The following is a 14,881-nucleotide window of genomic DNA, read 5'->3' as shown; positions in this document are numbered from 1 at the left end:
TCCGACCACCACTGCAGTTTCATGGCGGTTCTACTTCTAATTTCGTAGTTTAGCCAACACCGCGGTATCACGGCGACCTCTTCGTGGGTACAAGCGCCCTGTCCTCATGCACGTCAATCACCCCCCACCCCACACTGGCATGTCCCAGTTAGCCGGCGCTGAGAGATGACGCGGTGTGCCACGATGCCCCCACCAAATAACAGCTTAGTGTCATACACAAGGGAAAGATGTAAAAGGGCAATGGAAATTAAAAAGAGGTGGAAAGATAGGAAGTGGAACTCACTCGACAAGCCAATAGGGAAAGAAATCGTTCATCCATGTTGAGGATAGGTCCTATTCGACCAGCTTCCAATGCTGCCGTCTGAACAGGAGGAGAAGAGTTGCCAACCAACAAGGAGACAAAGGAAATAGCAAAAAGCAGCAAAGATGACTAAGTTTACGCATGCAATCTAGTTTCTTTCAACATAGGGTGGGTTGAAGCCCTGGTGCGATTGCACCTCTTCCTTTTCCAACACTAATTGGCAGAGCGCAGTGCTACCACGACGATCACAACGGCAATTGAAGTTTGGAGGGAATAGCTACAATTAAGCATGCTTTGTAGTCGTCGAGCCTAAAAAAACTAGGCATTTTGTACAACCCCATAATTGCTAATTATGTAAAGACCTTCTGGATGTCGATCAGCAGTAAAAGTGGAACTTGGAGATTTCAACGAGTTAACCCTTGCATTTTTTGAGGAAAGAATTCTTCAGGAAACCACCTCTATGACAAACTCACTCATCCTTGATCCATTTGTCAGTCACCTCTCAAATCTACCCATCATAGATTAAAACTTGATTTCCGCTCCAACCCAGATATTTCGGTCCTGTCTACCCACGGAAGGGTTATCTTTACTAAGGATGCATTTAACATTTTTTGCGCACGAAAAGGCATGACTGAACATCAGTCTGTCGATGCTTTGCCCATTCAACCTGACGCATGTGACGAGAGTTCGTCTGACCCACGAAAGGAGTTAGATCCCATTCCATTCCAAGGCTGCAGAACATGATCGTATGCGTTGTTGCACGGTACTTGGGGAAGGTGCGGTGGCAGAGCGTGTTGCTGGTTCACTCTAAACCCTCCACTATCCCACCACCCACCTCACGCTTACGTCTAACCAACGCACTACCTTCATCTCCAAAGGACTACACTAGCTCAGTTTGTGGGTGGGCGAATAGGTGGATGTAGAACAGACAGTTGGGAGATAAGTATGGCAGAAAAGGAGTGCTTGCGTTTATTGATTCCGGAGCCAGAGCATTTCAAGTGACACCTCCAACAAGCTTTATCTTGAAAAAGAATGATCGATTGTCATGGTGGTTAAATGAATAAATATGATACCCCCACGAATCCATATGGCCACCTCACCTACGATTCATAATAGTCTCTAATGAGTCCTAAAAGCTGAGGTGCTTGCCGAGAAGGGAAACCGAGGCGTGCCTTCAAGCATGTAAGAGCTTCGTATCCAACACGAACGATAGCAATGCTGTACTTACGTGGTGCCAGATTCTTCTATCTCCAGATAGAGTGCATACTCTGTAGCAAGAAAGAAACCGCCTCATCAAACCGAGAACGTCAAGGGCAGGTTCAAAGCGCTACCACTGACGAAAATGGGGGAGAATCAGTGAGATCCGCGTTACGTCCCCTTGGCTTTTCTCACCAAGCCTTATAGCACACAAAAGCACTAAACAACTTCGACAATTACCACTGCTGATCACACGGAATAGATTTACATGGACGTATGGCGTCATCCACCGTGCACACCCATTTTAGCGATGAGAAATTATTGCCGTGTGCTTAATTAAGTATACATACACATCCATAAACACACTTCACCAAGCCCCACGAGAAGGCCGACGTCGGCCCTTGAGGGTACGCCACAATGTTATGCGCATGGTGACAAGCGCGCAGATTCACAGCCTTTACGACGCCACAACATAAACTTGCGGAAATGACTAACCCCGATTTAGTTTGCAAGTGAAACGGTTTAGAAGTAAGCACCTTTCCTACGAGTTTGAGGCAAGATCTTATGACCGAGACGTCAAGGCATTGGAGATGGCATTCTAGTTTTAAACCGAGAAGGCTTCGCGTGTGTTTTGTCCACCTACTGGATCTAGGAATGGCTGGCTGCAAACGTGGCTTGAACACTAAGGCTACTGTTACCAGCGTTGTTGAAAGACTTGCCAAGAAGCCTACCCACCGAACCGGGACTGGTCACAAATTGCAAACTAAAACGTCCCTGTTTGCTGAATTCACGCGGGAATCGACATAATAGGGTTGAGAATTGTGTTGCACTAGCGTACTGAATCAAGCAGACATTCCAATGAAACAAAAGAGGAAAAAATAACCCACCTTATCTGAGTGAAGACCAACAATGAGGTAGGTGCCCAACTGGCGACACTTCTCGAGAAATTTCACATGACCGACATCTGTGCAAGGTGTAAACGGCAGTCAAGGATAAAAAAACGGTTACTAGTGGAAAAAATGGTCACTTAAGTCAAACCGGGACTTCGGATCCTGCATACCTAGAGGAAGTAAGCAACAGGCGTGTGCTATTGCTGGCAGTCGACTTAACAACAAGGCAATTCAGACAGCGTTAATCAAAATGTAGACAATAATGATAGTGCGTGGTAGGACGAATACAAGTAACTATGGCGGCACGTCAAATGAGGATTCTGAGCGTGAATTTCTGGTTTGGCGGACGCATCTGCATCGGAATTGAGGGAACTGTGAACAAAATAGCTCATGAAAGTTTGCAAATGCAAAACGATGGACACCAAAAAAGTCGTCCGTCCTTGACTACTTTAGAATTGAAGAAGCAGTTCGACAGAGAAGGCCGCAATTTTCTGTATCGCATCATTGTGTGTAGCAATATACGGGTGGGCTTGAGTAGTTCTCACTTTTTGTCACCTTGGCCAGCATTTCAGCGCCGATTAGAGTGAAGTAAACTGTTCAGGGAGATTGTATGGGAAAGAATTTCGACTTACAACACATCCTAAAACCTCTTCTTATCTTTTGCGCCCTAAGAGCCCCAATATGAATGAAACATCACTTGCTGTAGGCAGTGATGGGTAGGGGATAAACAACAAAGGATACGCATGAGGTCAAACGCGCCGGGAGCATAGACCACGCGCTCGCCGGCCCTGTGGGCTCGGATTCCTTCCAAGGACGAGCTGTCGCCAACCGCGGTGCCACTGCCTGGTGACATGAATTGAGCTACACGCAGAGCGTTGGGCATGTAGTGCGTGATGCCTGATGTGTAAGTGGAGATGGGAGACGTCTCCGAGTCCTAGAATGGGGAAAAAACAAAATTGAAGTCCGGCATACTACTGGCTAGTGAAGTGAGTAGATGCTACCCACTGTCATGATAGGTATTTCAGATAAAACTACTTCCGGCGATCATGAATCGCACCATCAGTTAATACTCTATTTAGTGATGGAAGAAAATTTAGTTGGATCCACAGTTGAGAATTACCCCTCTAAATATTATTTTACACATAAAAGCGAATATTGAGCGGATCTAGAAAATATGATACGTTTTGGGAAGCCGCTCATGATCTAGGAAGAACAGCTAGGATACAAATGCAATCACATCACTACTATCAAACTTGGTGGCCTTCTTGTTGGATTCTCAGATCCATTCTTACCTCGTGAGTGATTTAAAAGGTATAACAGGAAAAAAAACAGTAAGTCTTAAAATAAAACTCTGATTGTCTATTTAGGTTACAGCACTGTCAGCGATAACGTTCTGTTTACTCTGACAATGCCTCCTACACGTCTGGAATTCCGTACTATTAAATGCGAATTCAGAAGTAACTGCATCACCAAATGGTTAAAGTAATAAGAGGTCATGTTTTGATCGCTGTTATGTTAACCAACTTGGGAGTAAAAGTACATCGAAAAGTCATAGAGGGAGAGGTGGGAGGGGAGTAAATTGTACGAATGCCGAGTAAGCATAGACAAAACAAACGGCATAAACAAGCCATGAGAGCTGCTTTGAGGAGAAATCGTTGGTTAAAGACTTACACCAGAGCCGTTTTCCATATTCGAGTTCCTTGCCTTAAAGTGTCTGGTTGCTCGTAGAATTCTAAGGGAGAAAGATGAAGAAAGGCCAAAAATTAGTGAATAATGTGCATACAACTTCTCAATCTTCCTTCCTGAACCAAATTTTACGAACATGACATGCTCTTGGTCAGTTTGTGCCAACTGGTTACAAAAGATCCAGTCGAAAGGAGACTAGTAGTTGAACACACCAAAGTAGACGCGGAAGGATTTGATTGCAAGGACGACAACATTTTTGTTGGGTTTCCAACAGTGGTTAGATTGGAGCATTCGATAGTGGACTTATTGCCATTCTTAGAACAGCAAAATGTCCGGTCCGTAGGGGGTTACCTTCTACCCCCGAAGTACCATCGGTGAAGGTGTCAACGTGGTTACCTAGCAGCCACAGTAAAGTGGTAATCAGCTTCAAAAGAGTTATGCTACCAAATACCAAACGATCCCAAGAAATAAGCCATTCGTGAAAGACGTCTACCCATAACGATAGATGGAGTGGAAGTGAATGAGCCTTGACAACAAACGCACAACCATTAATGTTATGATCAAGTTTTCAAACGTCAAAGATAGTTAAGAAGGAATAATACAAGTGCCATTGATATCCCAAAAAAAACGAGCGACTCACCGGTATAAAAGATCGGTTGTTGATATGCCTTCAGTTCGGCTAACCTCCCTGCAGAATGTAAAGGGTAGGAGACGATAAAGAACGAAAGTGTGGCAACCGAAACAAATTTATCAACTATACACGCCTTATTGAAAACAGGTAATTTTAGTTGTCAATGTATCTTCTAAATAGATCTGGTTCCAACGATTGGCACTATTGTCAATTAGCTACTTTGATGTGCGAACTTCAAGTTCCAAACCGCCGAAATATAAAACAACAAAGATAGTTCTAAAAAATGCGTTGAAGCAACAATTTACGCATATTTTCCGGCTTTTTTAACGATCTCGTAGGCATCAGATCCATCCTCAGTGACAGAGATGTCATCTAGGTGTAAAAAACAATTTTTGATTACAGTTTGATCAGGGTGGCATCTCATGACATATTTGGACCATCAAGACAAAACTGATAAAACAAAGTCTAGTTTATTTCAAAAGCTCATCAAGCCTACTTCCGTGAACGCAGAAGTCACAGTTATGGCCCTGTAGGACCTCCAATTGTGTCATGTAAGGGGCATCCTTGACGACCTACAATAAACAAGTGGGTGATTCACTGATCTTAAAGAGTAAAATCCCACCTCATCAACCCATTTAATGGCCTTTAATAGAATATAGCGCTCTTCCTGGGTGAACACAGGCGGTCCCTTGTGCCTCGTGATTTCCTCTGAAATTCGTAACGAAATGGTCAATTTACCATCACTGTGGATGCCTGCAATGAGATAGTCACCCAAACACTTGGCCTAGGAACTGCTATTAGTGGAACGGCCAAACCTGTCGAACGAGATTGGCATGCCCGAAATGCACCATATCAAAGCTAGAGAAAAGGCGTTCTGACACGAAAGTTACCACCCATCGACCCAAACACGAGTAGGCTTCCGCGACTGCATACCTTCACTGGAATGTCAATGAAAGAGATTGCGTAGGTTTAAGCGGGTCATTTGAAAGGTGCGCGCGAAGGTGATGGCCAGTAATATCCTTGTATTTACAATAGCTCCATTTGTAGGTCATTCGCGTAATTACCGTGTGAGCAATTTGACCGTACGTAGATGGACTTACACTGCTGAAAAATGCTCAAAACTAAACAATTATTAGCAAACTACAATGCCTTGATTTCAAATTATTCAACCACAGGTAACAGTTGAGTTCTAAATCACTTTGCGGCATATGAATTTACAGTATAAAGTAGCACACTGCTATTAATTAAAATACTTATATTGATTGCAAATAAGTCCTTGCTCACTGCTGGCTAACAAAAAACCTAAATTTGTGGCCCATTACAGTTTTGTTACGTTGTGAAAATGAATATGTGCCTAGAAAATAAATGAAGGAATCCAAAATGTTTTATAAATAAACTCACCCAGCTTTGACCTGCAGTTAGAAAGTCATTTATTACTAAATAATACTGGCTTTCCGTGAGGTTTATGCAAAAGTTAAAGGGTGTTAGGCGAAAGATTAATTCAATTTTTGATTTTAAGTGCAGAACTCTGCTACTACAAATAGTAATTTAGTGTAAGCTGTGAAATACCTAGACACATCAACTGCGCTTAAAGTAGTAAGGGAGTAGAATCTACCATGAAAATACTCGAAATTGGAATCGGCTTGCAATGGACTACGCACTGTAAAGCCGCACTTGCTGTCACGGCAGAGTATTGTTAAGCTTTTGTGTGTTTTTATTATACATTATTTTAAGACTAAATGAATGTGCATGCATTGGAATTTCTTCGCCTTCTCTCAAAATGTGTGGAGGCAGTATTTCATGCTCACATAATCTCCATACTTATAAAATCACGCAATCTAGATTAGAATAGTCCATCGTCTCATTTTCTAAACGCTTCAAAACCTACTTAAAGATGTCTATTTGCCCGAAACATCGAGATGATATGCTGATTGGTTGACTCCTCTGTTTACAATTTCCCCAGCTGTCATGTGTGCCGAAAGGAACTGCGAGGACTTTATTCAGGTAGATATGCTGTTTCCTCTACCTGTTTTAATACACAGCAATGTCTTACACACTGCATGCTCGATTTAACAACCTATTTTCCGTAGTTTGATTTCCCTGTTCACGTCTCGTCCTTCCTAAACCGCACCCTTTTTTCCACCGATAGGCGTTAATCCTTGGAACAATGGTCATAACAAATTGTTGGCCTTAATTATTAGTAAGATTTCGTTCCTAAGTTTATGAAAACCCTATTGAATATCTGCTATGAAGCACCACACAACACCCAAATTCTTCGCAGAAAATTGACTTGGAGAATATGCGGTCTGATGCATTGAAAAACCATATATTTTACTGAAAAAATACCGTAGCAAGGTTTCTGAAATATTTTATGGGACTCCAGGTGCTTACTTCCGTGGGTGCTCTTTTATTTGTGCTATATGTTCAATGTAGACATTCAAGCTTTTCAAGGAATATTTTATTCACCATCCTGTGGGATTCTCCTTTCTAGGGAGTTCATTATGTATTATAAACAGTCATTTACTCGTTTTTACTAAAGTTAAGTGCTGCACATTTGTTGCCCAAAAACTGCCTCATTCCTTCTAAAACCAATATTTGCAGGCCTCCCTAAAAATATCTATTTTTGGTTTGACTGCCATCGATTTTTTTCAAGGCATTTGATGCGCTCTTTTAAATCGGCACGGCAGTGAAATGCGACATTCTCTCATCTTTTTCATCCTATGAGGAGGAAAATAGCATCCTTCGACATTATTGTCATAAAGAAATGTATTTTTCTTCTTCAAACGTATTTCATTCATTGCATTTCGGGTGAAGGGGATCAAACATTCCAAAGCCTTCAACTGTGATGGGGCTAAAGTCATCCTTTTTTTCCGTGTGATTTCTCCAGGTTGATGTTTCGACTGACGAAGACGCGTCAGCAGCATCGGCATCAGCACCAGCACCAGAACCGGCACCGCCACCACCACTGCTCTTACCACAACTAGGACCGCAACAAATACTATCAGAGGAGACGTCACCGGAAATAGAAGTTATTCCACCAGCTCTGTCGTCCTCCTCTCCACCTCTCGTCGCACCCCCTGCTATCCAAACCCTTATCATTGACGAGGTGACCCAAGGCGACACAGACGATGATGACGATTCAGATTTCGAGGATGAGACACTAGCGGAGCGTCTTCTCGGTCTCACTGAGATGTTTCCTGAGTGGCTGCGCTCTGCGGCAGCTTCTGCACTTGATGGAACAGTGGTGATGGTGCGCGGCGCCTATTCGCTGTCGCGCTCTTCTGCGTGGTTTGCTGCCTCCGTTATGACGGTATGTATGCTGCCACTAATGTTGGAGCTAGAACGCAACCAGATGGAGGAGCAGGAGGCCTCGGAGCACCGATCGATGATGCTCGGACCGGGTGGAGCGGGCACTCAGGGATTGGCGGGATTCCAGGCCAATATGCCGGTGCTGAGTCCGGCCATTGCCAAGTGAAGTGCAGCTTGTATATTGTTTAGAGAGTTGTTGAATATTCCGCTGATTGATTGCATAGTTTTGCCGTCGATGGTGTTGGGTTTACAGATATGTCACCTGCAGAGCATTAGTTACTGAATCGCCTTGAATAAAGTGATCTTTTATGTACTTCACACCATAATACCAGACCGACATTGGTGTCTTGCCCATGTAGCATAGCTCAGGGAGGATAAAAGTCTTGGAAAGTGGGTTTTTTTCTCGTTCAGCTCTTGTAAGTATGTTGACTGGTAGCATTGTCTCGTGAATTGGCCCTTCTTGGGGATTCATTTTGATCGTTTTCCATCTTGCAACAGTTCTGTCCGATTGCTCGCCATGGCCATCCACTTTGCTCAATTAGCTAGTTCCCATTCAGAAGAACAAGCCCGAGGTCGCGGTCCTTGTTCTGTTTTACGTTTGAGGACTGTTTGCTGTGGCAGAACTCTGCCTCGGATGTTTCCAGGCCTGCTTATGTTACTACAGAATGTCACGACCCCTCTAGCCGAGGCTGGACTCCTTCCCTTCCTCAATGTGGTGGGTTCTCTTACTTTGCTTTGCTGAGAGAGGAAGGAAACCAGTTACCAAGTCCCACAACTATTGTTCAATCGAGGTTGGAGTTGTCGTGCTTTTAGTCTACTCAAAGGAAGCTAAACTACTCGTCTCTTTGGAAGCTTGGTACCTGTTTAAGCACTACACTTGAACTGAACTGGAAGAAAAAGAAACTGACTTTACCTTAACTCTGTGGGTCAAAACAGGAGGACTGTTTTGGTCAGATAACCGGTGGGCGACAATAACAGTTTCGGAGCGCAAATAAACGTGAAATGGAGTTGTCTTTCACCCAAAAAGACTGATTGAGGAGTTATCTCTCCTCACCGAGTCGTTGGATCAACAGTCCGGACTCCCTAGTGAGACCGTCTACCATGTTTTAGGGTCGAGAAACGCTAAATTCGCTGCTTCAGAGACCTGCAGATGCGTTGACTGCTCGAGATGTCATCGAATTTTGGCGGTTTACTGTCCCGGGTATCCTCTCTAGCCATAACAGGGTACACCTAAACAGCGAAGCATTGGGGTTACGGTGTCGTGGAGATTGTCAGACTGGTAAATTGGAAAGTGAGGCCAGAAAAATTGGAGGAGGGTGCAGTCAGATCTGTCAAGATGAGAGGCCCTCCGTCGCAGTTTTACAGGTGTTTTCTTCTTAAGGCCCAACTTCAAAATTTGGAAGCTTGAAGCACCCTCAAATTGGTTCAACAAGTTATTGCTTACTTTTATTGCCTTACACAGGCACATGTCCACTAGATTGGTCCATTGTACCAGCCTATAAACGCATGGAACTAAGCTATTTCCGCCTATTTTGGTTGTTTAACTCCTCGTTTTGGTTTTGTGGGCACATAAGGCTGTGCCTCTCTGTACTTCCGTTAGGCGGCATGGCCTCCAAGCCACGTTATTGGCACAGCCCTTCTCCACGTCGGCAACACATACTCTGCCCTAGCTTTCTACCTTCCTTTGTCTTTAGGCAAACCTCAAGGCACTAAAGAACATCGTAAATAAAATTACTTGAATTGATATAGCGTAGCACCCGAAGTCTCCTCTGAAGTCGTAAAGTCACAGTAGTATGGCAGAAGTCTTGAGAGGCTACTGGCATGCCCATAAGGTCAAACCAACTAGCAAAAGTACAGCCCATGAATATTTAAGCGCCCCGCCAAACTAAACGCAGAGCTGGACAAACTGTTGTGGCACGTACAAAATTTTCAGTTACGTTGTTGATTACTTAAATAGCAATCTACAATTTAGCAATTGGGGAAAAAGTTGACACCGCAGAAGTATCATGTGCTTGATTTTATTCTGCGCTCTGGTTACGCCTCTTAAAGGCCAGCTCCTAGCATTTGAGTCACCTTTAGTGGGACAATTTGGTTTTGACCTTCAATCACCTTGGCGTGTACATCACACGCATCGATTTTTTGTCCCGAGCATTGCTCTTAAAGACAAAAATCAATAGGGACATAAAAGCGCAGGTGGAAGACCGCAGGGTTCGGTGCTTCTTTCTTACACCCCGGCCTCCATACCCTCAGCAGGAACAAACGGCTTAGATGAGGACAGCCGTTACTGGGTAGTGGAGTGAAGGAGGTACAGAGGTATCACACGGTTAGGCGTGTTCAGCGTGCGCTTCCTCTTTGGGAGGTGAAGAGCAATGACGTCCACTCCACTACGAGGATCGTGTAAACTGACAGGCAAATAAACATGCAGTGCACTACATTTGAGCCTCATGTAATTTAGCGTGGAGTACCCCCGATGCAATTGGGCGAAAAGAAATCGACTTTTCACATTTGAAAATTTGCCTCTGTTAGCCAGACATGGATATGAAAAAGGGAAACTTTATGGGCAAAATGCTAGAGAGTGAGTTCCCATGTACCGAAATGCAAGGCATCTCGATTTCCCATCACTACTCGTCAATTCTGTCAAGAAGTAGAAATTCCCAACATATAGCCCTACACCAAGCTCTGCGACCATTAAAGCAAAAATAAAATGACTGGTTATCCGAATGGAGCTTATGCAAGAAGAGGATTATGAGAAATAAGGTTAATTACCTGCCACTGGTGCAGCTTATTGGCTTGAAACTCTAGTCACCACCCTGATAGCACGACGTAAGTGTCTATTTTGAAATTACACGTGACCTCAAAAGGTAGTTGTCAATTTCTTTCTAAGCAAAGACTAGAACACAAAACTTCACACAAAAAATCGACCATAGCTACATACTCAGTAATTAAAACCGCTTAAACTGCCTGGTGGGTACACGTGAATGGTGTATTGAGCAAAAAACTTATAAAATGTCCAATTTAGCCTGCTCATTCCGCCGTTTTGACACATTAGACCGAGAACGAAGCCTTGGTGACAGATCATGGTGTGTCCGATCGGATGATAGCGAAAGTAACGTGTGATGCAACTTTGTACTCACATGGAACTGGCTCTTCTCACAATAAATGTAATCTGGAAAATTATAAGAACTCTAAGTATGGAGCACAATTGCCTAAATATCACTATAACTTGCCTACCTCATACATTTTAGAGGGAAAAATGACCTAGTGCTTATTCCTTAGCACTAAAATTACCAAGAAATAATGGGGAAAAATTTTAATTAAGAGACAGTTTATTTGTGGAAACAATTCCTGGAAAATGTAATATCAACGTCGAGCGCAGGGTTTAGCCTCAAGGCACCTTTTAGTACTGTGGATCAAAAACACGAACGCGAATTTCAGACGTGCCTAAATTGGAGGCATAAACCCTCACCAACATCCACCGAAAAGTACGTCTCACTTGGGAGGATACTCCATAAGAAAGCAACAATCGAAGCAAGCCAAATCCATTCAATTTGGCATCTCCTTCACGGATTAAAGGTACCAAGTGTTCTGAGAACCGGTTTTGCGAAAACAACAGACGACCAGCTGCTCCAAAATTTTCCAAAAGCTCAGTTTTAACTTTGAAGAGATTTTATCAAAAGTCAATGAGACAATATGCAGCAGAAATGATGCCAACAACAGAGGAAGAGTAAACTAACAAATAAAAACAATTTAAAAAAGTTACAAAAGTAACTCGACAAATGGGAAAAGGTAGAAAAATAGACGCTTTGCTTCATCGGGGCGCAATTACAATCGGCGTGTTCACTGTGTTGTAGCTTCGTCGTCTTTTGCTGGGTATGGGGGAATCCGTGGAATCCTGACTCAGTATCTGAATAAAACAAGTCCTACAGATTGAGGATGCAAGATGATAAAATAATCAGAATAGACATAAATATAACGTCCCACACTTCCTTGTTCCAAAGGCATAGAGGTAAATGGAAACACAATATTCAGTACAGTCTAATTAAAGTAAACCTTGATCGAAATGAACCCTCAAAAATGCGATTCTCGTAATGGTTATCGTACACCTACATTATTTGTGATTTGTAACTCTTCTGCAGCAGAAGTGAGACCGTCAACCTAAAGATGAGGTAATTGTAAAAGAGTGAAAAGCACAAATGTCACTTAAAGCAAAATTTTCCGTCAATTTTTTTTGCTTACGTCTATATGTTTCCCACGTTTTCCCTTCGCCGATATAGCACCGTTTTCCGACCGACCTAAATCACCATTCTTTAAAATCAAGAAGTAAAACAGTTAATAATAGGAATACCGCAAAAATGTAAGCTAACGATGGCAATTACCTGCAGTTCAGACGACGCAGATGCAGGCGAGAAGAAGCGAGGTACGAGAACAGCCTCAACATGCGCCTTAAGAACGGCCTTATTTCCGCTTTAAGCGAGAAAAACGCACAAGCGTTCAGTAAAGAAGGAAGAATTGAGAAAAGCAAGATCGCCATGAAACAAACCTACTTCCTTCCACGCGAATCTTTTAAAGCACCCTCATCCAACAATTTGTTGAGGAGGCCCTTTGCCACATTCACCTCAACCGATAGTCTCTTCGCAATTACGCCAACTGAGAGAACGTCATTTTCGATGCACAACAAGATAGCACGGCGAAGGAGGCAAATAGACTAAAAAGAAATGGAAACGCGGAAATACAAGCCATCAAAGGTTTCATTTTTATGAGAAAACTATTAATCTAAATGTCCAGTACTTTGGCCTGCTCCTCAGTCAACTCTGAAAGAGTTGGATCCGTCTTACTGCCTGCTTCGAGCAGATGGGGCTAAAAGGTGGGATATCAAAATATCAGAATAATCAAGGAAAAGATTCGGGGTAAAATGAGTCACAGAAAGAAGTAGGCTGACCTTAACTTTGGCACAGACATTGCACAAATGCGACTGAGGAATGTCAGCGTCGTCAATTATGCGGAAACAGACAGCGTGTTGCCACTTCTCACAACCATCGCAGAGAATCATGACCCCATCATCCTGAATGCATTTAATAAGATAAAACAACGGAAATAGCCTACCAAGTTGACGCCACAGGGGCAAACAACCTCGAATTCCTCCTCCACTTGCTCCTCTGTCTCTGACTGCGTCGGCTGGTAACTTGAACGGGGTGTATGGCAAATATTTGAACTCTTTATTGTGATAACATGCGAGGGTTGTGACTTTGCTTTGGACTAAGTAGAGAGGAAAGTTAATTAAGTTACATCAGAATACATTTTCAAATTACTTAATTGAAGGAAGGGTAAGCCTCACCCTTATCACCTCCATAGCAGACCTTAGCTTCTCGGGGGGAGCGATTATCAGGCCTGGGACAGTATGAAGAAGCATGCGTACACTGTGAAAGTCCTAAAGGGGGTAAAAAAGGCAGTGTACTTACCGTGTCGATTGAACCAATCTTGAGGTTAACAGGATCACTCTGAAAGACCATTTCTGGGTTCTCGTCAATTCTAAAGCCATTTGGCATGTAATCACTAGGAGCAGCTTAAAAAAAAATAAAAATCTAGGCTGACATTACACAAAACACAAGAAAAAATAGGCAAACAGGTTCGTGGCACATCGATCTAGCTAATTTGAGTGTGAACTTTTGACAAAAAATGGTGCTACCGCAAAAACACTCCCCACTTAATTTTTAAACAAATTTTGTTACGCTACAAAGTCCGATGGAGCACATTCGGATCCATACCAATGCCTCCCTTGTGAGAATCTGATTTAACGATAGGTTAGAACATATCACTAAGAGACAGCAAAAGTACAAGTCAAACTTGAGTAAACCTAAATGATTAATGGCCTTTAAAATATTTAACTTAAAACACAACGAACAAAAACCAAAGCTTACAATTGTAATACTGTAGTTTCATAGTCAGCATCATTTTCTTAGGGAGAGGTCCTAGCATTTTCCCAGCAGCCAAAATAGCATTAAGTAAATTTTTCGTCTGCACTTTTACTCTCTCATCTCTGGGGAGGGTAGACGCAAACTTTGCAGAACTAATGTACCTTCAAAAAACGCAATAGTGTACCTTATGGGCTCTGCTTCCATCTCCATGGAAGCGCCTTCCTTGCTATCGTATCGAAATGTGAATGAGAATGACTCCATTATGGTCTAAATTGAAATCGAAATTAAAATAAGACAAACCTTAGGATCACCTGGATTTTCATAAAGAACAAGTGTAGCTTTCCGTAGCTAAAACGATAAATATGATAAAAATACTACGTATCGCCTTTCAATTGCATCAAAGCATCCGCGGAGCCAAAAAACAACCTTGCAAGTTCCTGGACATGACGCTTCCTCTTTTAAAATTTTTAAGCTTATTCCTTAAAGATATAGATAAGAATGCGGTAAACCTTCAATGTTTTTATCAAAGAACGCGTTATCAGGGAAGAGTTTCCGGACGAATGCAACATTTGAGACAGCCACAGCAAACAGCTTCTTCACAAAAACAAGGGACAAAGTCTCCGTATTCATTTGCAAAGGAAATGTTTTTTGCCACTTAAAAACATTAAAACATGAATGTGGTACCTGTCCGTTGGCAAGCCTTGGTGCAGTAGTGATAGGCATCCCGGCGACAATGTATTATCGTCAACTAGAGCAGCACTCAATAAAACAATGCAAATGAATAAGTGTACCACAATATTTCGGTTAAGCCTGTTTACTGGTGTTTGTGCATTGAAAGTTTACATGAAGCTATTTTGATCATGGCATAATCCCAAATTGTTTTATCAAGAGTGGTAGAAAACTTGTTGACTTCAAGCTCAGTTTAGCTTACGCTAAACCTTTTATAATTGCT

The 14,881-nt window shown here is 42.7% G+C and overlaps 3 protein-coding genes across 3 annotated transcripts in view; 1 reads left to right on the top strand and 2 right to left on the bottom strand. All coding sequences in view use genetic code 11, as the record gives it.

Moving 5' to 3' along the window:
* The window catches only part of EGR_05698 (Ethanolamine-phosphate cytidylyltransferase), a gene marked incomplete at both ends in the record, with an annotated part of 7,684 nt that extends 2,048 nt beyond the window's left edge, over nucleotides 1-5,636 (bottom strand). The window contains 10 exons of the mRNA XM_024494947.1: nucleotides 284-361; nucleotides 2,386-2,462; nucleotides 3,130-3,322; nucleotides 4,060-4,120; nucleotides 4,715-4,762; nucleotides 5,011-5,077; nucleotides 5,202-5,277; nucleotides 5,328-5,489; nucleotides 5,521-5,563; nucleotides 5,596-5,636. Coding sequence (XP_024350643.1) covers nucleotides 284-361; nucleotides 2,386-2,462; nucleotides 3,130-3,322; nucleotides 4,060-4,120; nucleotides 4,715-4,762; nucleotides 5,011-5,077; nucleotides 5,202-5,277; nucleotides 5,328-5,489; nucleotides 5,521-5,563; nucleotides 5,596-5,636 — 846 coding nt within the window. The remainder of the gene's footprint in view (nucleotides 1-283; nucleotides 362-2,385; nucleotides 2,463-3,129; nucleotides 3,323-4,059; nucleotides 4,121-4,714; nucleotides 4,763-5,010; nucleotides 5,078-5,201; nucleotides 5,278-5,327; nucleotides 5,490-5,520; nucleotides 5,564-5,595) is intronic.
* A 1,037-nt stretch (nucleotides 5,637-6,673) lies between these two features.
* On the top strand, nucleotides 6,674-8,180 carry EGR_05697 (Mitochondrial import receptor subunit TOM22; the record flags this gene model as incomplete). Its single annotated transcript, XM_024494946.1, has 2 exons — nucleotides 6,674-6,709; nucleotides 7,593-8,180. The coding sequence occupies 2 exons, from the start codon at nucleotides 6,674-6,676 to the stop codon at nucleotides 8,178-8,180; spliced, it is 624 nt and encodes a 207-aa protein (XP_024350642.1).
* A 3,401-nt stretch (nucleotides 8,181-11,581) lies between these two features.
* EGR_05696 (HORMA domain-containing protein 2) lies at nucleotides 11,582-14,652 on the bottom strand (the record flags this gene model as incomplete). Its single annotated transcript, XM_024494945.1, has 11 exons — nucleotides 11,582-11,743; nucleotides 11,939-12,049; nucleotides 12,122-12,169; nucleotides 12,251-12,319; nucleotides 13,474-13,577; nucleotides 13,933-14,081; nucleotides 14,114-14,196; nucleotides 14,230-14,277; nucleotides 14,308-14,408; nucleotides 14,439-14,583; nucleotides 14,614-14,652. 11 exons carry the CDS (start codon nucleotides 14,650-14,652, stop codon nucleotides 11,582-11,584), a joined length of 1,059 nt encoding a protein of 352 aa, XP_024350641.1.
* Nucleotides 14,653-14,881: the final 229 nt, after the last annotated feature.

Source organism: Echinococcus granulosus (assembly GCF_000524195.1).
Source record: "Echinococcus granulosus chromosome Unknown EG_S00044, whole genome shotgun sequence".
In the NCBI taxonomy this organism is placed as follows: domain Eukaryota; kingdom Metazoa; phylum Platyhelminthes; class Cestoda; order Cyclophyllidea; family Taeniidae; genus Echinococcus; species Echinococcus granulosus.
This window is presented reverse-complemented; position numbering and strand designations above follow the sequence as displayed.